Source organism: Branchiostoma belcheri, unplaced genomic scaffold (assembly GCF_001625305.1).
Source record: "Branchiostoma belcheri isolate BF01 breed outbred unplaced genomic scaffold, Haploidv18h27 scaffold5, whole genome shotgun sequence".
Classification (NCBI taxonomy): domain Eukaryota; kingdom Metazoa; phylum Chordata; class Leptocardii; order Amphioxiformes; family Branchiostomatidae; genus Branchiostoma; species Branchiostoma belcheri.
Genome location: NW_017804131.1, coordinates 7,645,763 through 7,668,464, shown reverse-complemented (window position 1 = coordinate 7,668,464; position 22,702 = coordinate 7,645,763). Strand labels below are relative to the sequence as shown.

General features: G+C 38.6%; 1 protein-coding gene across 1 annotated transcript in view; it reads left to right on the top strand.

Annotated features, from left to right (window-relative positions):
- The window catches only part of LOC109480104 (rho guanine nucleotide exchange factor 10-like), a 52,192-nt gene extending 33,443 nt beyond the window's left edge, over positions 1-18,749 (top strand). The window contains exons 17-28 of the mRNA XM_019782259.1: positions 432-550; positions 1,279-1,370; positions 2,420-2,538; positions 4,083-4,252; positions 4,447-4,521; positions 5,311-5,490; positions 9,693-9,850; positions 10,886-11,031; positions 12,008-12,176; positions 13,131-13,397; positions 14,249-14,424; positions 15,806-18,749. Coding sequence (XP_019637818.1) covers positions 432-550; positions 1,279-1,370; positions 2,420-2,538; positions 4,083-4,252; positions 4,447-4,521; positions 5,311-5,490; positions 9,693-9,850; positions 10,886-11,031; positions 12,008-12,176; positions 13,131-13,397; positions 14,249-14,424; positions 15,806-16,138 — 2,004 coding nt within the window. The 3' untranslated portion in view covers positions 16,139-18,749. The remainder of the gene's footprint in view (positions 1-431; positions 551-1,278; positions 1,371-2,419; positions 2,539-4,082; positions 4,253-4,446; positions 4,522-5,310; positions 5,491-9,692; positions 9,851-10,885; positions 11,032-12,007; positions 12,177-13,130; positions 13,398-14,248; positions 14,425-15,805) is intronic.
- Positions 18,750-22,702: the final 3,953 nt, after the last annotated feature.

The following is a 22,702-nucleotide window of genomic DNA, read 5'->3' as shown; positions in this document are numbered from 1 at the left end:
CAAAATACTCATATTTTGCACTGAAAACACTGTCCTTTTCATCCAAGTTGTTACAGTTATTCCATCTTTCAATGCAGTGGTATCATTAAAAGTTCAAAATTTATTGTTTAAATTTTGAACCAGCCTGGTGTGTTGACTTCATGGCTCCTATCGTACCATTTTGGGCCATAATAGGATGCCTAGGCCTGTTTTTTTTTTTCGCCCGCCCGTTCCATTATTTTTCTAGAAAAATCCGTTAACCAAGAAATTAAATTGGTGTGGCCTAACAGCAATTATAGATACTGATACACTGTACTTGCAAGCATGGAGTGGAGTGTCCAGATATCTTTTGCTCTGTCATACGATTCATAGTTTGAATTTCAAGGTAAACAAAAATGGACTTATTTCCACCAGCTTCTCAAGCTGTTTGTCTTGTTTTTTCCACTCTACAGACATTTAATGTTAATGCTGTAGAGGACTGGTCCAACACCTTACAGAAACTCATCAAACAAAAGGACAAGCAGATTAAGCAGGCTGATCTGTGCAGAATACTCCTGTCACTGCCGTTCAAGTAAGTCCTGATTTCATTGCTTCTTAGTTGTTAAGAGTCTCTATAAGTTGTTCCTATCCTGTCCAACTCGGTACATTATCTGTTGCTCATGGAAATGCCGTTAAGCCTTAAGGGTGTATTATGCTGGCATATATTTTGAGTTGAATATCTAATATGCAGGCTTTTGTGATTTGTACATGTAGAATCTGTAGCAGCATTTTTCCCAGTTGAAACTGGGTTTTACCAACTGACAAGGAAACAAAAATTAAGATCCTTGTTTGTACTGTAGCTTTTGCAGTTGAAAGATTTACTAATCTGATCTTCTGACATCAGAAACAACACATGTAGCACTGAGATTCTACAAGTACTGTTACAGTACTTAACAGTTGCAAAGTGTTGTACAAAATAAGGAACAAGAAAAGTTTTGACACAAAGTTTCGGTCTTCCCCCTCTCTTACCACCACTTTAAAATAAATTTTGCCTTCTCTCTTTGCTCTTTCCTGCTTTTCATGCTTGTCTTGGATTGCAGATGGAGCAGAACTAGGTGTGATTTTTACTTTACAACTTCTGTGCTCTTCCACTATGTTTTGTATGACCAACAATACTATAACCTTAAAACTCTCACATATATACATTTATGAATATAATATTGTAAAAGGTAGAGTTACAAATAAAAGTTATGATAAGTAGTTAGTATTATCATCATGTGTCATTTGTTGTGATGTAAAATTTGTCTGTGTCTACCACAGGAATGGCATCATCTACAATGAGTTCAACACCTACACCCCACGGCTGAAATATGCATGGACCACCTCACTAGACATGGCCAGACTTGCACTAGGTATCTGTGTAGAACATGCATATTATGTGTAGTACTTTTTGTACATACATCTGTGTAGTACATACTTATGTGTAGTACATACATGTAACATATGTGTAGTACTTCATTACCATGTGTACCAAAAGCACCAATGATGACTATGCATGTGTAGTTCTGTTTGCATGATTCTACATTGTGTAGTCATACATGTAACTATGTTTTTGTGTGTTAGCATAGCAAAGACCAAATGGGTGGATTATGAAACGATAACTTACACTTGACAATCAATAAACTTTGAGATTATGAATAAAATATTTTGCAGACTGATTTTACACAGTCACACATTCATTTTGTGTACACATGCAAACACACAGTCAAACAGACACACAATCGCTCTCACACAGTCACAAGCGCAACATACACACAGTCACACTCACACACACACACACACACACACTCACACATATACACAAACACAAACAAACACACAATTGCTCACACTCACACACACACATACATGTACCTACCTGTCCCTGGTGCTGAATGCCATCAATTCACAGACACCACCGCAACCTTTCATTGGGTCATTTCACAGTGTAAAATTACAATGTAGTTGTTGGAAACTAGCTGTTGTAGATCTACAATAATGAAAACAATTGCCCATCCAGGGTTGGACAAGTTTTCAAAAATCCACTTGCCCTACTGGGCAAGTACCTGGTCATTTTCACTTGCCCAAACCATCTTTTCACTTGCCCAAAATATGACGCATTTCTATTCATTTTACTAGCAGAAAGGAAATTATTTTATTATAGAAGAGTTTATTTATTGGATGCTTTATTCATCAAAATTGTTTGAAACTTGATCGAAATAATGCAGGGGCTATACTTTGCATCCTAAAAGTTTACTTGCCCAATCGGGCAAGTACAGGGGGATATTTACTTGCCCGAACAGTACTTTTACTTGCCCTGGGCAAGTGGGCAATGGGACTTGTCCAACCCTGCCATCCCTCTCATACATGCTAACAGTTGTAAATGGCCGATATCATTAATATGATTATTACTCCTCAACAGAACCAATCAACAACCCTGGCTGGTTTCTCCCAGAGGATGATGGGAAGATGAACAATGCCTACCGCCCGCTGCTGCAGAAAGTCATGCCAGTGTTCATGAACAAACACATCAGTATGAAGGTAAAAGAATTCAGCATCTTATCACACCCTTATACCTAGATGCTGCTGCTGGAAAGAGTAGAAATTGGCAAAATAGACAATAACATACCAGGGGAGTTAAGTGTGCTGAAGAAGGACAGTTTGCCTATTGTAGTTGCCTCTCCCAAGCCAATTTTTACTCTTGGATATGCATCTGATTAAGCCTGGTAAAGGCTAAATATTACCTTTTTGTCTTTAAGTTCTTCAACAATAAGCTGGTTCACAGTTTGGACTAACACATGTGTGTGAAGTCACAAGTGAAGGCCCCTTACTTGTAAATCCTCACCTCACCTACATGTAATTTTCTTGAGCTCGTTGAGGCTCATTGAGGCACCATGACTTGGTGTACTGTCCTCCTCCATTTAACTCTGTCCGCCACTCTTATGGCTTCAGCTAAGCTCAATCCAGTCCACTCTTTTATGTGTTTTTTTTTCATATTTGTAACTTGTAAGTACATGTAGTCCTGTTTAAACCATGATTGATACTACCGGTATGGCCCACAATGCATCAACACTTTGCATGTGCAGTTCAAACAATGAATCAGCTTATTTACATGTACAAATGTATATGATTATTACCAAACACACATTCTTACAATTTCTGAACCTGAATTGCTTAACCAGCCTACTATAAAATATAATAGATAAATTATAACAGTTGTATTAGATAAAAAGTGCATGTTCTAATTTTGTCCAGTACATTGCATGAGCCAGCATGTCTTCTGTCACTGTCTTTAGGTTGCTCGAAAACACAAGCTCCCTCTTCCAGCCAGCCAGGTATGGCCTGGGTTGTTATAACCACTGTCTGTGTGCCGGCTTACACCTCCACTCAGCTCCTAACATCTGCATTTTGTCTGTTTCTTTGTGTTGCAATGACCATGTTTTTAATACCATAACAGGCTTATTTAATCACTATTACGTGTTCATTGCGTTAACTAGTTATGTTAACTGCAAGTCATATTTACTGTTATTTTAATTTGTGCCTTTGCTCTTAATTAGTTTTGTATGTAAATCAAAGTCTCTGATTTGAACAGAATGGTTAAGTTTGATTTGCATTACTTTAAATTTGTTTGCAAACTTGTTGACCTTTGTGTGCATTGCTTTGGTTGTTGTGATGCAGAATATAGGAGATTATCATGTTTAATAGCTGTCTTAGTATGCTGTCTTTTATAACATTTAGCTACAGTGCACATAAATTGAATGGCATTGTATAATTTTTAACTGTCATGAAAGTGTTGAAAATGTTTGCTTTTGAGCAAAATTCTGTTTACTGTAAGTTACTAATCATAAAATAGTAACCACCTTAATAAAGATTTTAAGTTATGGTAACGTTTAAATTTGGGTTAGATTCATACATGTCTATTTTGAAAATCTACTTTAAAATTTACAGCAGTGTGGTGCAAGTATTTGCCTGCACCAGAACAGGTGTGCAGATTACAAGTTACAACAAAAAAGACATTTTAAGATACAGACTGAAGATGATTGTGTTGAGTGGTTCCAACTTCTAACCACTCAGTCTGGTTGCAGGTGTCGTGTGCGATTCACAACCCGCTGGTATCTGAGCAGGAGGAGGAGGATCTGTTAGAGGACGGCTACGACAGTTTCTCCAGCGTGGCCTGGGGGTACGTCTGGGTCTGTAGCGGGGAACACTCCCTCGGACAGATCACTATCATGTCCTTCCAGGTAAGAACTGTACAGTTTAACTTGTGTAAGGTAATGATAGTCATGATCTTTCCAATGGCATGGAAAAGTTTACTGTACATCCAGGAATAACAGAGTTGAAAATCAGGGATTTCAACATAGCTGTGTTGAAATTCGGAAAGTGACATTCCAAAATTGAAGTGACCAGTGTTATAAGGTTTGGATGGAGTTTGGATCTGTGGTACGACAGTTTCTCCAGCGTGGCCTGGGGGTACATGTGGGTCTGTAGCGGGGAACACTCCCTCGGACAGATCACTATCATGACTGTCCTTCCAGGTACAGTTTAACTTGCTATAAGGTAATAATATGGTTTGGATTGAGTTTTAGATCAACCAGGATTGACTTGAAATTTCGGATTAAATAGGAGACCAACCTAACACATTGACAGCATCCTGATCGAAGTCTATGTTGACAAAGACAGTGATTGGGATCTGTACCACAAGAACTGCCAGTTCTACCCTCAGCTCACATCTATATTGAGAGAATCCTGTGTGTACTATGCTTTCTTTTATTGTGTATAATATTTCATTGTGTTGTTGTTTGAACTGTAGTTAGATTATGTATGATTCTGTGCAGGGTTTTTGCTTAACATCTGAAACTGATGCTTTCTCTGCTTTCTCGTAACCTATTTGTTTGGAGGATTTATTTGTAAGGATGTAGCACTTTTAACAGACATGATTATTACACAACCGAACTCCTCTACAGCAAAGAATCTGCCAATTTTGTAAGAAGAAACGAGAAGTTGAACCTGTAAATAGTAGATCACATTAGTATGTGTAGTTTGTAAGTGTCATTGCTATATTCTTTTCCCTGTTTATTCATGACCTGTACTTAGCTTGTTAGAGCACAAACATACAATAAAGGTCTTTCATTCATTAGCTTTAGTATCATCACGGACTAGATTGTTAATTATATTTTAGTATTAGTTTATGTACATGTATGTACCATTGTTGTTTCTTTGCCATACATTGTACCAGCTACAGTTGTTGAGCAATAAAGTTGATTGATTGATTGATTTCATTATTCAAAATTAATCATGTTTTTATCTGATACTTTTTCAGCCTCCCACGCCGCGTGTGATTGAGAGCTTTAACGTGTCGGAATCCTGCATCATCAGTATTGAGATGGTGCCTGGTAGTGATGAGGAGAATTGGGAACAGGCCGTCAGGGAAGGAAGGGAGAAGAAGAAGAACTTTGCTCTGCCCACCATGTGGCTCGGCACACAGAACGGGAGGTTGGTAGAACTGATGTGTGAATGGCCAAGTAATCAGGGTGACACTAAAACCCAGCTGTAGAGAATATAGGCTGGTGGGTACTGTAGTTATGATGCTGCTAGCCTTCACCAGGCCTTTCTATTGGGGTATGGATCGTAGAATTTGGTAAAAAAAAAGGAAAATAATTGGCCAGGAGAGTCTGTCATAAAGATTAACACCCCCTCTGAAGCGGGCAAATGAACTCCTAGGTTGCCATACTCCCCTGGCCTTCCTACGGAGGTACGGATCGTAGAATTCGGTAAAAAAAGGAAAATAATTGGCCAGGAGAGTCTGTCATAAAGGTTAACACCCCCCTCTAAAGCGGGCAAATGAACTCTACGGTTACCACAGTCCCCTGGCCAATTATTCTTCCCATTTGCTACATGTAGTTTTTATTGTTAGTCTAGTGGAAACTATGATGCTTTTGGCTTTGAGCAAGTTAACTGCAAAATGGTACTTCATTAAAGAGTTAACAATGGGCTTACTTGAGGCTTTCTAAGGTTGCAGTTTCTTGGTGATGGATCTATAGTGGGGTTAAATTTATGTATAAATGCTGGTTAATGATTACTGTATCTGCAAAGTAACTTTTAACATTAGGCTTTATGTGCATCTTGGAGCACTTGAAATGTTCTGAATGATCTTTGGAAGTTTTAGCCAAAGATTTAAGTCAGTCTCGGAATTTCAAAGTCAACCAGTCAAATAACATGCTACTACACTTGTGTCCTGCATTGTCATTATAGACTTCTTTTGTCATAACATAAAGCTATGATCTAATAATGATAGTCTGAAGGTAAAACGCAAATTTTAAACGATCCATGATAAAAAATTATGTTCATCTTAAAAGTTTTTGCTTTCTCACACACGTGGTAATCAATGCTTGACTGTATTGATTTAACATTAATTTTAAATTAGTACCATTAAAATCATTCCTGTTTAGTGTAGGAATTTCGAAGTAAAAAGCTCAATGTGACTAATAAGTAAGACCTTTTTTCTAAAACGTCAAATATACATAATGTATTGACTGTAATGCAGGTGTTCTGTAGTTTGTAGCATCTTTGATTAGGCCACACCAATTTAATTTCTTGGTTAACGGATTTTTCTAGAAAAATAATGGAGCGGGCGGGCGAAAAAATAAATAAAAATAAAAACAGGCCTAGGCATCGTATTATGGCCCAAAATGGTACCATGAAGTCAACACACCAGGCTGGTTCAAAATTTAAACAATGAATTTTGAACTTTTAATGATACCATTGCATTGAAAGATGGAATAACAGTTACTGTAACAACTAGGAAGAAAAGGTCTGTTTTCAACTGTTCAACTTTTCAACTATATGAGCATTTTGCAGTTGATTCTGGATTTTTATTTTTATTTGCAAGTCTAAAAAAAATGAAGCGGCGAATCCGTTAACCAAGAAATTAAATTGGTGTGGCCTTAGTGCAATGTCCAAGTATCTACAGCTTGTAATCTTAAGTTAGGGATGTGTTTTATAATCGTACAGAATCATGTAATCCCATTGTTGTGTTTTGCCTAATACAAATATGTTACGATTGACGTGTATAATATGTGTCATGGGCTCTGTCTGCCTTTTAAGTCTGCAGCATTTCTATCCATTCATCTATTAACACTTCTAAAACTAAGGGAACACAATACGCTCCGATAGACTCCCTTTTGGGATATCCTTTGCTCCTTAAACATTCTTGCTGTGGTGTTTTCTTACTAATGCACTGGAAGGATAATATAGTGGTGAAGATTTTGTTGTTTTGGGTTTCAGTTTTCCCCAAGCACAGTTTTGGGACTTGTTTTGTAGCCATCTTCATTCGTTCATTTTTGCATGGTGTTTTGTTGATATGTGGCTCTATGTTTATAGGTTGCATGTGATTTGGGCCTGCCCACCTCCACCAAGGTAATACTAATAAGTGCTTTTCCATAATTTCCACTTTTTCTCTTTCTCCTTTTCTTCCTTTTTTTCTTTCTGCCATGCTTTTACGTTTAATTCTCACTGTGGTTTGTAAGATGGTGCAATTTTTTTCTTATTTTTACATCATAATTTCATCTGGTTAGTAATACACGTCTTGATCATTGACAAAGACACCTAGACTACTAATTCAAAATTAATATTTTAACAGTATAAGAGGAGGGAAACCAAAAACTGTACTACATTTTTGACAAGCGGTAACAAAATCCTTGATGTATCAGTTTGAAAGCAATTTCTTTTTGTCAAATATGATTCAAACTTAAAATCATTATGGATAGTAAAATTACCGTTTTCATCTAAGACTATTCTTGGGATCGTAAAGAAATTATTTTAGTGTTTCGATATGCCTTGCCCTTCCTTTTCACCAAATTTGCAAATTGGATTAAATTGGCACTCAAATTTTCCTATACCCCAAAAACTCAAAATGGCATGAACAATATTGAAAATAATGTTAAAATCCAAATGGGTTGGGAAACTGTAGTCCAGTCTGCTGAGGGAATGGAAAGAAATGTTGCCAGACTGTGTTTTCACCAAACCAACTTTTTTTCTTACGTCAAGAAATGTTTGACATGTTTGTTCACACTCTCTTCACTAGCATTCTGGAAGTGCCTCTTACTAAGAAACGGAGGAGGTAACGTTTAATACCCTTGTGTGTGCTGTGTGTGCAACTAACTCATCCAACCTTCCCCTCAGTTTCTATCATAAGGCCACAGCAAGTAAATTTTATGGATGACATCCTCCGCTGACTCCAAATCTAATATGAGCAGGCGAAAAAAAAACAAGGCGAGCCGAAAAAAACAAGGTTTCTACATTCTCAAATTTTGACTCAATCATGATAACTGATTGTACAAACGGTTTTGATTCAGTGGGAACATCGCATATATACAGCCAGCATCATATATCACTGAATCAAAGTAAGAAACAAAACATTAAATCATAGCCTTTTCTTGTCTCCTCTCTTCATAGTTATCTACCATCCACCTTCCAGCATGACAGCAGACATCCTTGCCCATTTTCGGCATGTTGACCACTGTCAGATTCAGAAGGCAACAAAATTTCTTCTTTTTTTTTCCAAAATCAGGGGAAAATCAATGCACGCGCTGATGTCATCCATAAAATTTACTTGCTGTGGCCTAACTCTGTAAGATGTGACGTGTTGTTGTACAGCAAGGGTTTTGCCAGGTTTGAAATTTAAAGACCTTGCAAAAGCCGTGCAGACTGTTCTCAAAGTGTGAACCTTCATTATCACGATCATCATCTAGTCTTGTGTGTTCCCTACACATTGTCATGTACAGTATATATATGGTAGTGGTCACCCAACAATGTTGTGCATATGTACTGAATGTATTGTGTTCAAATGTTAAGAATTATAAACCAATTCCCTTATCTTATATTATTGGTGACAATCTTTTTAAGGCCTTGATGAAGTTACTAAGGAATGACAACCTTCAGTTTGGTAGACAAAAAAATAACCCAACATGCAGAAGAACTGTACACACTGTAGTTTGCCATAACTTAAAACATACGCAAAAGTATTATATATGCTAATAGTATACAATCATGAATCATATTAGTTTCAGATTGGGCACATTTAGGATTGTACATGTAGCCCATCTTGTCTAAATTTTAGCAAGCGCAGACTAAATTATAATTTCGTTTCATGTGAAGGCAGAGTAGAATACAATCAAGGCTGCCCAACCAATTAACCAGCTAAATCCATGGGCCAATATGCCTAAATATGCAAAATTGCCTGATCTTGAAAGTTCATCATATTCTGTGTCAATTTCAGTTGGTAACAGTAATACTTTGAAGCAGGTTCCAACACACAATTTGACTTACCCAAATTTTCAACTGAGTGTATACATGTATACTGCCAGTCTTTGTCAAGGAATGCTATGCAGATCACTGAGTGTATGGACCAATAAGGCTCGAGAATGGCATATCTGATCAAACTATAGCAGGTTAACTACACCAAAGTACCTCAGACCAAAACCAACAATTCTGTACCTACCCAAATTTTCAACTGTACAACTCCAGTCTTTGTCAAGGAACGAGCAATCCACAGTTTCTGTGACGTCACATTAAGTGACATTATGCAGATGAATGCCAAATCTCAATCAAATAGTTGCTGGTTAACTACACCCAAGCACCTCAGACCAAAACCAACAATTCTGTCCGTGACGTTTCTCCTCTGTATGTCTCTGTAGCCTACATATCTACAGCACCACCCAGTCGGCAAAGAAACAGAACCTCCTAACGTTCACCGTGCCAGGGAATCGCCCTATCCTCGCCATCAAGTACTGCAACAAGAGAGTCTTCTCCGCACTAGACGATGGGAAGGTCGTCATTCTAAGAAGACTCGAAGGTGAGAAAATTTAGATATTTTGACCAGATTTAACAGATAATGATGGCACTAGGAGTTGACTTCAGGTAAATTGTATTGTCTGAGAAAAGAAAAGTTCTCAACTTCTTTCTATTAATTGTCAACAGCATGCATGTTGCAATGTGCCCCCCTTTTTTTTAGATTAAACCCTTATTTAGAGGCAAACCAGACTGAGTGTAGTTGTAATCTAAGGCAGTATCTGTCTTTTCATCATTTGTCGGAATTTAGTTGCGTATGTGATGATGAATACAAATTTTGCCCAACCTGTCAACTTAAAAGGACAAAAATTGGCATGTAAAGATATGGAATCTCATGTCATTAAACTAGCTTTCTGCAAAATTTGCCATTATAAATGAAGGAAGTAGAGTTTCAGAGGGTCAAGATTTCAACATTTTCCTGAGGAAGCATGCCCCAAGAACTGGATTTTCGGGTGGAGGTGCTCAACAAAATGTTACGTAAAGCAAAATTGAGATAACAGAAATAATTGCGTCCTGGCCAGAACACTGTGCGCTTGGTTCAGGTTCTGGTTTGTTACTGGGTAACGCCCCTTCAGTTGGGTTAAAGCACCCAGAGATTGTTATAAGGCCACACCAATTTAATTTCTTGTATAACGGATTCGCCCGCTTCATTTTTTTCTGATTTGCAAAAAAAATAAAAATTAAGAATCAGCTGCAAAATGCTCATTTTCACATTGAATACAGTCTTTTTCTTCCTAGTTGTAACTGTTATTTCATCTTTCAATGCAGTGGTATCATTAAAAGTTCAAAATTCATTGTAACTTTAAATTTTGAACCAGCCTGATGTGTTGACTTCATGGCTCCTATAATTGTACCATTTTAGGCCATAATAGGATGCCTAAGCCAGTTTTTATTTCTATTTTTTTTCGCCCGCCCGCTCCATTTTTTTCTAGAAAAATCTGTTAACCAAGAAATTAAATTGGTGTGGCCTAATGTAGATGATTTATATCCCAACCAATGAAAGCTACATGTAACAGTAAGTCCATCTCCTGTTCCCCAGATGGTACGTGGAAGGTGAAGGAACCAAAGATCTGTCAGCTGGACGACAACAAACCCGTCACCTCCCTCTTCCCGTTTGAGAACAAGATCTGGTGTGCCTGTGGGAACAGGGTTCACATCATCGATGCAGAGACTGAGCAAATACAGGTTACTATCACATTTAACCCTTGGTCACAACCCGCCGTACGTGCTTTTTGTCCGTACGTTTTCTGGGAGGCTACGTCTGCTATGTTTTTCTGAAAACGTGGGGAAGGAGTGGCGTTGACGCACGTCACTCACACGTCACTTGCACGGTTGCGCAAGGTGTAAGAGTTTGGTCTGCACGCCACGTCTGGCCCAGAGCGGTTGCGTGCATCGTTCGTGCAGCGCAAGTGGTGAGTTGTACGTGCTTACAACGTACGATCTCTGTACGATTTCAACTTAACCGTAAGGAGGCCGTACTCACACGTGCTTCTTCCGTACGGTACGTACGGGGCACGCGTATCGCTCGTACTCGCATGCACGGGTGGTGAATCTGCAGCCCGCACGCAGAAAAAGTTTTACATGCACTTAAAGTTCTACGGCGTGTCTGCGTGCTCCCGAATCCGTAGGATTCCGTACGGAGGTGGTACTCGCCACGCACGGATGCCCTACGTTTGCCCACGTTTTTGCACGTAGACGCACGTACGGCGGGTTGTGACTGAGGCTTTAACTCCAAGACTTATATTTTGCATAATTACATGACATTGTACAACTGGTATTTTGATAATTAGATACATTGAACAAGTACATTGTGTGTTTGTGTTTTTTTAATTGACAGTCAATGATGGTTGTTGAATCAACAGTTTATAGTAAGTGAATTTGAGTAGTAAACTTTCTCCATATTTCATTATTGATGATGGAACAAAACTTAATTAAAATTTTGCTGGTAGAGGCAGTACTGTCAGAATCTTTGAATTCCTTACCCACTGAACTTCCATGAAGTTTTTTAGGAATTGTATACATGTACTCTAGTCTGTCAGTAACTCTTTGTTGCATCATATTTCAGCAGATTACAATTCAATTATAGCTATGCCTACATGTAAGAAACATGTTGAAATAAGTCCAAATTCTGTAAAAAAAAAATGTTTTCTTGTACTTTCAGACGAGTTTTGAGGTGAGCAGTGACGTGTCAGCCAAGCACATCGTGGTGTCAGGAGTGGGAGTGTGGGTCTCCCTGCAGAACAAGTCCACCATCCGCCTCTACCACACAGAGACACTGGAGCATCTGCAGGACATCAACGTGGCCTCAACCATACACAGGATGTTAGATGGTACAGAGAATGTTTCTTCTTTCTGATGATAATGACTGGTTTATTATTCACATAAACAAATACATACTAGACATACAGGTTTAAACGTCGGTGGCAGTCTAAATGGCTGAATTGTAGACTTTTTTACAATTTAAAATCTTGAGAATATTATCAATTCAGACTTCAATACAAACACTAAATATACAAAAGAAATACAATATCAAAAGTACGAAAAGCCTGTTCGGCCAGTATAACATCCAGTATGTTACAGAACTTGTCATATAGTATATCGAGCTCTTAGTGAATCGAACAGTTCTGTGTCTGAGAGTTTGTAGCAGTTTACTCGACCTGCAGATGGTAGTCCTGCTGGATACGGCCTCACGGCAAGGTGGCAACCAGTTTCTGTAGGTCGGCGATTTCAGCAACAACTTAGCAAACTTTCTGCACAGTTCATGCCGTCGTTGGGAAAGTGTGGTTAGGTAGAGTTCAGACAGGGCCAAGCTGTAACTAATGTAGTTCTGATGTTAGTTTCTGTGAAAGAAGCAAAACAATGTACTGAAACAAATTGTTAGATGGTACAAAGAAATTTCAACTTTCTTTTGGAAAATGTACCAATATGCCGTGATGACAACTCATCATAGATGAAGTGGATTCTCCATTGTTGTACAGAAGTATTGTTTTGGGTGGCCGAGCTGTGGGTTTGTGTGTCTGCTTGTTCAGACAGAGTAGGTTGACAGCACAATTAATGGTGGAGGGAAGATTGACAGGCAGAATGACACACTAAGACTCAGGAAGCCAATTTTGCATGAGGGACCCTCCAACAATCCATGAAGTTTAACATCTCTTACACCCTTGTTGTTGCTACCAACACTTTAAATTTCTGTAAGTTATTGTATCTAATAGCACTGTAATTTACAATCAACAGTTACTGTATAGTAAATTTCTTAATTATGGGAGTTTTGTTTCATGCTACAGAGCTGGATCCAAAAGTACAGGAGCTGTTGTCAGACCAGCCCATCCATGTAACACTGCTGGAGGCCAGCAAAGGCTGCCTGTGGGTGGGCACCAACCTGGGAGTAGTAGTGAGCCTCCCCCTGCCCAGACTAGGGGGAGTTCCACTCATCACCGGGAGGGGGATGGTTGCCTACCACGCCCATAATGGCCCAGTGCGCTTCATCACTGTTATCAAGACAAAGACACACACTATCAAGAGTAAGACCAAGGAAAGGAGACCAAGTGAAGGTAAAAATTCTAGTTTTTTTCATTTCTATTTGCAAAACTGCTCAAGAAGGAAACTGATAAAAATCTGATCTACATGTACCATGGACAGATGGTTCCTATGAATAAGATTCTTAATGCTTAATGTCAATTCATCTAAAATTATCTTAAAGGCACCACCAAAAGTAGTCACATTTAATTTGGCCAGGAATGGTGTTCCTCATATAGAAGTGTTCACCTGTTCAAATTTGACTGTATGATGTATATTCTACAATGTAAAATTTATAATAAAACTACAGGTTTCCAAATAGTTTCATGAGAAATGCTAAATATATGTGTGGTATCACACGTGCTTACAAAAATGTAGGCCACATGCACTAATTCAATCTTGGGGCATAAAATGAAATGAAAACTGAGCTGGAGGGAATTATATAAAGTCTGTATATATTACGTAACAGAGTCAGATGCAAGTTCAGTCTTCAGTCTGTTTTTTGTATTGACTCTAACACTTTACACAGAGTAAAGAGACTATTTTTTACACAACCAAGTGTTTTATTCAGCCGACGTTTTGGTGACCGTCTGTCCCCTTCCTCAGGGCAATTCTGACTAGTTCACATTGCACTGCATCACGTGGTCTGAATAAAAGACTATAGTCCTGGCTGTGTAGAAGGTAGAGGTGGTCACTAATTTGACTGTATCTATAATGTACAATAATAAAACTACAGGTTTCTAAAATAGTTTAATGAGAAATTCTATATGTGTGTGTCGTATCACAGGCTTACAAAAGTGTAGGCTACATGCACTAATTCAATCTTGGGGCATAAAATGCAGTGACTTACCACCCTTATGAAACTATTCACGAACATTTTACACAGCGTCTTCTGCGTCGGGATCTGAACCCCCGACCCCACCAATCGGGAAGAAGCGTGGCATGGCGGCAGAACTGAGAGAGGCGGTGGCTGGGAACATTAAGGAGAAACGTAGCAGCAACGTCAGCTCTGGGTCAGACGAGTCTGACATGGTTAAGACCCTGTACTCTCATCTTACCATGGTGAGTCAATATCTGCAGGTTTTCTACTGGCATTGGCTTACTGACACAATAATGGTTTAGGGGGGCTTACATTGTACATGGCATATATTGTGGCACAAGGGCTATAGAAACAAAGATGGGCACTGCCCTCTATGTACTGAAAATTGTGGGAAGTATTCTAAATGTAACTTGCTAATGGCTTTTCAAAAAATTTCATTTGTTTTGTAACAGTTTTTAGTGGCTGTCTGACTGAAGAAAACATCTAGAATATATTTAGAATTTCAGTGTTCACTATAGATTGACGCATACATAGTTGGTTGTTTCTGTTATTTGAAGTGTATCCATTCAAGTTGTTTTTTAGTGGCCTTTGGAAAATACAACTAATTTTTTTGGATGCCTCTAATCACATACAATGTCAGCAACAATGCCTTTTTACTATGGGTATACACATACTATAATCATGAATCAGGAATACTGATTGCTTAAGAAAAATTTGTATCTCTACATTGTCAAAGACTTCTTGAGCCAGGGACCACGGCACTCTTGTAATGTAATACACTAATGAAGAGTTAGCTAACAACACCCCACCCCTCTGTCTCAGTCTGTGTATCACCATGTGGGAAGCAGTAACCAGGTCACCAACCAAAGGGTGAGTCCTCTTCCCAGGTCCCTAACCAGGTCTCTAACCCTGTACCCAATAGCCTAACACAAGAAGTAGAGTATAGTCTTCTACTTCATAGACATTGGCCCTAGTCGATAGTGGTAGGGTTGTTTTGCTGAGCCACCTAGCTTTGTGTGGAAGTACTGCAGTTTGAGAAAAAGGTGTGCAGTTAGTGTTGTGCTTACTGCTTAACACATCACATTTAGATGTGCTGTGGTAAAGCAAGACCAAGTTGTGGTGTTTGTGAGCTTTTTCTAGATAGTTGAATGCCGTGTACATTAGACTAATTAGTTTAATTTTTGCAGTGTGATTTTGTAGGTAGGCTAGTTGGTTTTGTAGGTAGGCAGGAATGGTTTCAATAATGGCACACAACAATTTCCAAAGTTTATTTACCTGTACTACAATGAGGGTGTTATTTGCTCTCTCTAATTCAAATAATTAACATGGATCATGGTTGAAAACGATTCAGTGTTTTGATGAAGTTACAGTATAATCATGTTGAGAAGAAAAGGATGTTACCGGTATGTAGCATCTATACCACTGTGTGGAATCTATGTGTTTTTGGTATAAGAGACTTTGAGACTTTATTCGAATCATGTTAACATTTTTGTACAGTAAATATAAGCTCTGTAAGACCAAACTGTAAGGTTGATTATTTACCTTGTTAAGAAAAAAGGGCATTAAGTAACATCCATACTCCTGTGTTTTCAGTATAATCATGTTAATGTTTCTGTCCACCAGGACCGGTCCTGTACCCCAGAGATGATGAGACAGTACTCGGAGGACAGTAGTACATCTGATGTCCTGGCGCCCCCCTCCCCAGCCCCCGCTGCACCCGGCTACCCAAACCTGTCCCGCACTGACGACGCCAAGAGTGACAGCAGCAGCGAACACGGTGCGACCGCCACGGAGAAGAAGAAGGAAGAAGAGGAAAGAACGGCTACTGTGAAGAACATAACCATGATGGTAGTGAGTGGAGGGGAGGGGCACTGTTACCTGTACGATCCTGAAACTGCCATGCAACAGAGGAAAAATAAAGAATCCATGGTGATGGTTTGGCAGTGCAAAATGTAGTCAACAAACCACCTTATCCTGAAAGTTCATCTGTATTAGTAGAAGTCATTATGCAGCAAGATTAAACTGTAATTTCCAACACAAGAAATTGGACTCACCCACATTTTCGACTGTACGACTGTTCAATCCTTGACAAAGACTGGAGTTGTACAGTCGAAAATTTGGGTGAGTCAAATTTCTTGTGTTGGAAATTACAGTTTGATCTTGCTGCATAATCAAACCACCTTGTTCAATCTCTTAAAATATGAGATTCCTGTTGCATTGGTATGAGGGTTGTTATAGTGTGACTCTGTGGCTTTGCTTTAAGAGTTCAATGCATCATAGTTTGTAATTCTACAGCACTACAAAAGCATCTATTTTCACCTTTGATGTGCAGATTTTGTAGTACCTTTTGGGGTATAGGTAACCACCATGAACTATTGTTATATCAAAAACAAAAAGGGACAAAATGGTTTGTATTTAAACTGTGGTGTAAGTCTACATAGCAATAGCTTGCCAGAAGACTTTCTCTACAAGAAGACAGAATCAAAGAAAGGAGATTAAAATGAGATGATTTTGATGTTGCAAAAAGCAGTAGACATTCCAGATGCAAAGTGCACTGGTTTACTAGTTATCAATGAGGTGCCCTGGATAACATTAACTTTCAGCCTGCTAAGGTTAAGCAAGTTGGCATCAAATTTGTATTGGGTATGGGGTTAGGTAGTAGGAAGAATGTTAAATAACTTTTTCCCAATGATCACTCCATGTTTAACCCACCGATGGTCTGTAACTCACGTAGACAAAGATGTTGTTCAAGAGAATTATGAATATGAAGTATGAAGTATGATTATTTCAGTGCCTGATGTAAGATTAAAGCTTATGCTATTATTAGTAACTGCAAGACTTTAGTACAAAAATGTATTTATTCATAATTATTTCTATTATCACTGATTGTACAAAAGTTTAGTTGCTTAGACTTCATGCGCTTATGTAGTGACTTAAACATACCGGTAGTAGATAAAAATTTCTGAGAAAACCCAACTTTATACGCTTCTTGTTGCACTCTTCATGATATTTAACTGCTTTGAATGTTTTTGTAATACCACCATGTAGATTATTTGTGATAATAGGACAGATGCTAAATGCTACATGTGTATTTTGTTACACTGCGAAGTTGCAGTGGAATTTTTAAGCCCACCTTAATGATGCTTTCAAGTTGCCCACCTTAACAATGCTTGCAAATTTATGTACTTGCATGCACTGCAAGGTTTTTGAAGCCATATTTTCATTTGTTCACTTATATTGTCACAATTTTGTTATAGGAAGATCACATTGACCAAGAGAAGTCAACAAGGCAAACCAAAATTAGGAATATTTGGTTGGTTTTATGTACATGTAGATTTATTTGCTCAAAATATAGTAAAACATTTTTGTGTAGACATTTGGCTGGCTCAAATGTACTTCTTTACAGTAATTTAATTGAAGCATTATTTCTGCAAGTGTTGGTTATTTTATGTTTCTGGTGTTTTGCTTTCTTGAGCCTGATTTAAACAGTTCTGATGTCAGCAGATGATTCCATTTTTGTACTTTTTTTGAGGATGAAGACCCCAAATGACGTAGATATTATCTATTTTGCATAATTATTGTTTGCTTCAGAAACAATTGCTGTGTAACAATTTCTGAATTTGTCTCTTCGTGTTGGTTGTTTGATAACTGCACACTATACTTAAACTCTTCTTTGCTTTCCTGTACACTTTGTTGATTGTCCTCCAATACCACTTTGACGTTTGAGCTAGAACAAAGCTAATCATCTCTACATATCTGTGCAAATCTGTTTTTACCACTGACTATGGTCAACCACTGTCCTTGATGCAGTACAACAATACCAAGAGATATACATGTATAATTATCTAAACCGTGTCCATTGTTATACTACAACTTTAACTTGGATACAAGATGGAAATGTGTACCTTTTTGGTAGAACTAATTGTTAATACTGAAGAGAACCCTACATTGCTGTAAACTGCTGTTTTACTTAAAGTATGAAAGGGAAGGAGGGTGCTTCAATGAATACACAAAAATGTCGATAGAGAGTAGATAGAAATTTTAAAACATGGCAAAGAAAAGGGTAACATGTACGTAGACTATCTACCTTGTAGTCGAATAATTGCTTTGGCTGTCTCACACATCTCTTTATCCCCACATGTTCCCTTTTAATATTAGTACCTATTGATTGTGGTACGTTTCTCTGTCTTTCGATGAGACACTACATGTGTGATGTAGTTAACTGTTAATGTGGTGCTAGATCTCTGTAGGAAATTGTCTAAAGTATTTTCATATCCACATGTACATCATGTAACGTTACCTTATTGCAAGCAATATTGAAAGGTATGTAATCCCGCAAACAAAGTAATATGAGAAGGATCCATACCAGTATTGCAGACTGTATGGAAGAAATACAGGGATTGCTGACTGTATGGCACTTGATTCTGTAGTGAAGACTTATAATGGTAAGAAAAAAAATCCATGTGAGTTTATCATCCATGATTTGGAGTTCTTGAGCATTGTCATTCTCTGTGTGCAGAATGGTGAGTAGTTTTTCTATGACAAGGTACAATAAATGGCTGTTTTTCTAGTAGGACTGTGTCTTTTTTGGCGACGCCTCAGGGAGGAGCCTAATGGTACAGTAATGTGTGCAGTTTGCAAGAATTCTAGGAATGGTACAGGCATTTTGTCCACAGGAATGGAATGTGTCCACATACATGTCTCTGACCCACATCTATGCCCACATTCCTGGGAACCCTTGAGAAGACCTCTCTGTCCCGGATGGCCCTACTTTCTGTGACCCCGGGGCTCGTTCACTATACACACAGTGGAGGAGTGCACTGTATCTGTCTAGACTTAACAGGTACCAAGTCTTCCTCAAAATCATGAAATGATGGCAGTGCCATGCAAACAATCACCCTAACAGCAACCACCGTCGCTATGGCAATGTATGTTTTCATTGCCAGTCTTGTTGCATTTATAAATGTGCTTTCAGCTGAACTGAAAGTCTGTTTGCCCGTGTGTATATTATATTCAGCACCAGGTCTGTATGCCTGGCATGGATGGTGTTCAGCACCAAGGACAGGTATGTGTATGTGTGGAGAGGGTGAGGACAGCACTTGCTATATACTGAAATGTACCCTGACATCACAGGCCTGTCTGGTTTGAATAGATCAGTTTGCTGTGTCTCCCTACTAGCGCAGATTACTTCCTTTCACACGAAAATTAGTCTGACTCTTGCAGAAAAACAAAATGCCATACGCAAGGCGTCATACCACGTCACCCCATCATGGTTCCAAATAAGGGGTACAAATGTATCCTTGCTTCTCAGACTAAGGCCATGTTGATTTGATTATATGGATGACATCCTCCGGGAGCCCCAAAACTGATGCGCGCGTGCGAATAAAAAAAAAGTTTTGCAAAAAAAAAAGATATTTTCATAATGAAATCTACGTGGTCATGAGGGTTGAGCAAATGGCAGAGAATATGGTTTGGCGAATAATCTAGTCCTCAAGTTCATTTCTTTACAATTTCGTCTTTTTTCGTTTGATTTTGACATTCTACGACATTGGTATAGTTTTTATTAATTTTTTTGTAACTTATGGTATAATTTTGCTCATTTTGCAACTGTTTTGTACGATTTACAGTATGGATGAAAACTTTTCTCTTTTTGGAAACGACCGAAAATTACATGCGCACGCGGATGTCATCCATATAATCAAATCAACATGGCCTAATCTTGGCATCCTTAAACAACTCTTACTAGACACAATGTAGTGGCAAACACTTGATAATAACTTAAGATGTCTAGCAACTTGTAAGACTCTAGATGATAACAACGGTGCATTGTACATGTGATCAGCATGACTGAGGGTATACGTTAAACTAGGAGTGATCTAGACATGGGATCACGGGATCTCACTTTTGCGATCCAGACAATCTTGGTGTGATCTGATCAATGTGTCTAAGGCCACACCAATTTGATTTGTTGGTTCTCGGATTCGCCTCTTCATTTTTTCTGATTTGCAAAAAAAAAAATTACTGGTTCTGAATCATCTAAAAAATGCTCATCTTTTGCTCCCAACAGTTGAGGAAAAGTCCTTTTCTTCCTACTTGTTACAGTTTTTCAATCTTCTAATGCAGTGGTTTGGTTAAAAGTTCAAAATTCATTGTTTAAATTTTATCCCAGCTTCTTGTGTTGACTTCATGGCTCCAATCGAAGCATTTGGGGCAATAATAGGATGCCTAGACCTGTTTTTATTTTTTTTCGCCCTGTCGCTTCATATTTTTTCTGAAAAAATCCGCTGTAAATGAGATCACCGTTGACTTTGGTTAGAGATTATAACACTCTGGTTTTAGCGCTATAGGATGATATTTTTATAGTGTATTGGGATAAAACATAATATCGTTGTGCATAAATCTAAATGTTATACATACAAGTTCTAGAAAGTGTTGGTGAAAAGTTGATTTTAGAAACAGCTGATATAATATAACTAACAGATAGCCCAGAAAAAGGGCTCCTAAAGCTAGCACTCTTCTATGCAAGCTGTTGGGAAACCACTACTGAGTTTGTGGCAGGGCTGGCTTTGGAAGCTTGCCTGTTGCTAGGCTATTAGTGACTTTGGTAATTACAATTTGTGACAAAATTACTATTAGTGACTTACTATGGTAATTTACAATTTACCGCAGACCAACTCCGCTGGCATATCATCTGTCTATCTGGCCAATTTCTACTCATTCCAGCCGCTTTCCAAAGCCTGCTAGAGGCTACGGTTTTGTTGTCAGAATTGCAAATGGTTTGGAAGCCTGGTATTAAAAGGCTGGATCCTAGGCTATTCAGTTTCCGATCAATGTTAGATACTTGAGGTGTACAGGAATGCTGGAAAGACAAGTCATACGATTGTGCATGTTGTATGTAGGTCAGATGTAGTAGTAGTAGTAAATGGTTTATTGATAAAACACGGGACAAGTCGGCTTTGCAGTATACACTGAATTGCGCCGAATTTTACATTCCACATACTCAATAAAAGGCTATTAAAGTAGGCTATTAAAATACATATACAAGTATATACAAGGAACGCTTAATGTTGTCAACGTGGTTTTACATACTATAAATATAACGTGGTTCAACATCAAGGCAATTAAAAAGCGTTATTGTGAGGAATTACAGGTGAGGCTGCTCTCGGATCAAAACGGTTCACAACAGTTCAGTTTTACAGTCCATTGAGGAGTCTAGCCAACATTGGCTTCGCGCTGGTCGTGTATCTTTTGGTCCCTCTGGCCTGAGAGTACTGGAGCGAGTTCCTCAGCTGTCGACCGTGCAGATCTCCCCGCGTCGAAGGAAGCCAGCAGCAGAAGCGGGGCGACTGTCTAACCTTTTTTGCGAAGTTCAGGCAAAGCTTGTATCTGCGGTCAGAAAGAGTTTCAAGATCCAAAGTTCTCAAGGCTTCCTGGTATGAGGTGTACTGACGGCCCAACACAATCATTTATGCCTGATTATGCCTGAAGAATGCGATGAAGACATGCCTGATAATTGCAGCCCTGCCCTTACCATGGTGTGGTGACTGTTACATGAACGCTTAACATGTTCTGCTATGGGAGCTGTAGTGAGGGCCTTGGCTGTTGTAATTTTACATCAAACCTTAACATGCTCAATATTGGAGGGGCTATTGGGCCTTGGCTCACTGTGTGCACTGTTTTGACAATTGTACTGTAGCTTGCGAGCAGACACATGCTTTGCAACGAAACCTTAACAATAAAAACACATAAAAAGTAAATGTACGTCTTCTGAGTTTTAATGTTTGTTGGGCTCAACTCTTAGTGTAGTAAATTGGGCTGTTGTATACTTTAAAAAAGTCAGGAAAAATTCCTGCACGCAGCATAACCTTAGCATCTGAAACAAGACTTCCACGATCTCATACCTTCGACAAATGATGTCAACCCTTGCGGTTGACGAATTATACAATTTTAATCATTGATTTTGTAAATTAGAGCCTCAGTTGCATGGATTATATCAGTTGATTATATTCTCCACCCAATGACAACCTTATCTTAACAAAAAGTCTATTATAGCACTTCCTCATAAATTATGCAAATGGATCTTAATTTGAATAAATTATGTATAGTGATGTACTAGTATATCTTCTCGTTCTCAAGTAGATGTCACAAGTGTTTCATAGTTCTATTATCGAAAAAAATAATGTATAGAAATTCCTCATTAATTATGCAAATTAGCTCCTGATTTGCATAATTGTCATCTGATTGTGTCAAGCATCACTTAAACTACCTACATACCAAAAATCACGACAATCCGTCAACCGGTAACGGGTTCTTGAGTTATCATCCTTCGACAAATTTTCAACAAATGCTCCAGACCTACAGTTCCAGAAGAAGGCGCTAGGGGACCCAAACTCATGTCACTTCTTCCCTATCCCAAGAGCTATCTGCCATACAAAATTCGTGACCCTAGCATGTCCAGATCACGAGATATGAAAACCGGAAGTTCTGCTGCAGTACCTAGGAAAGCCGCCAGGGGGCCCA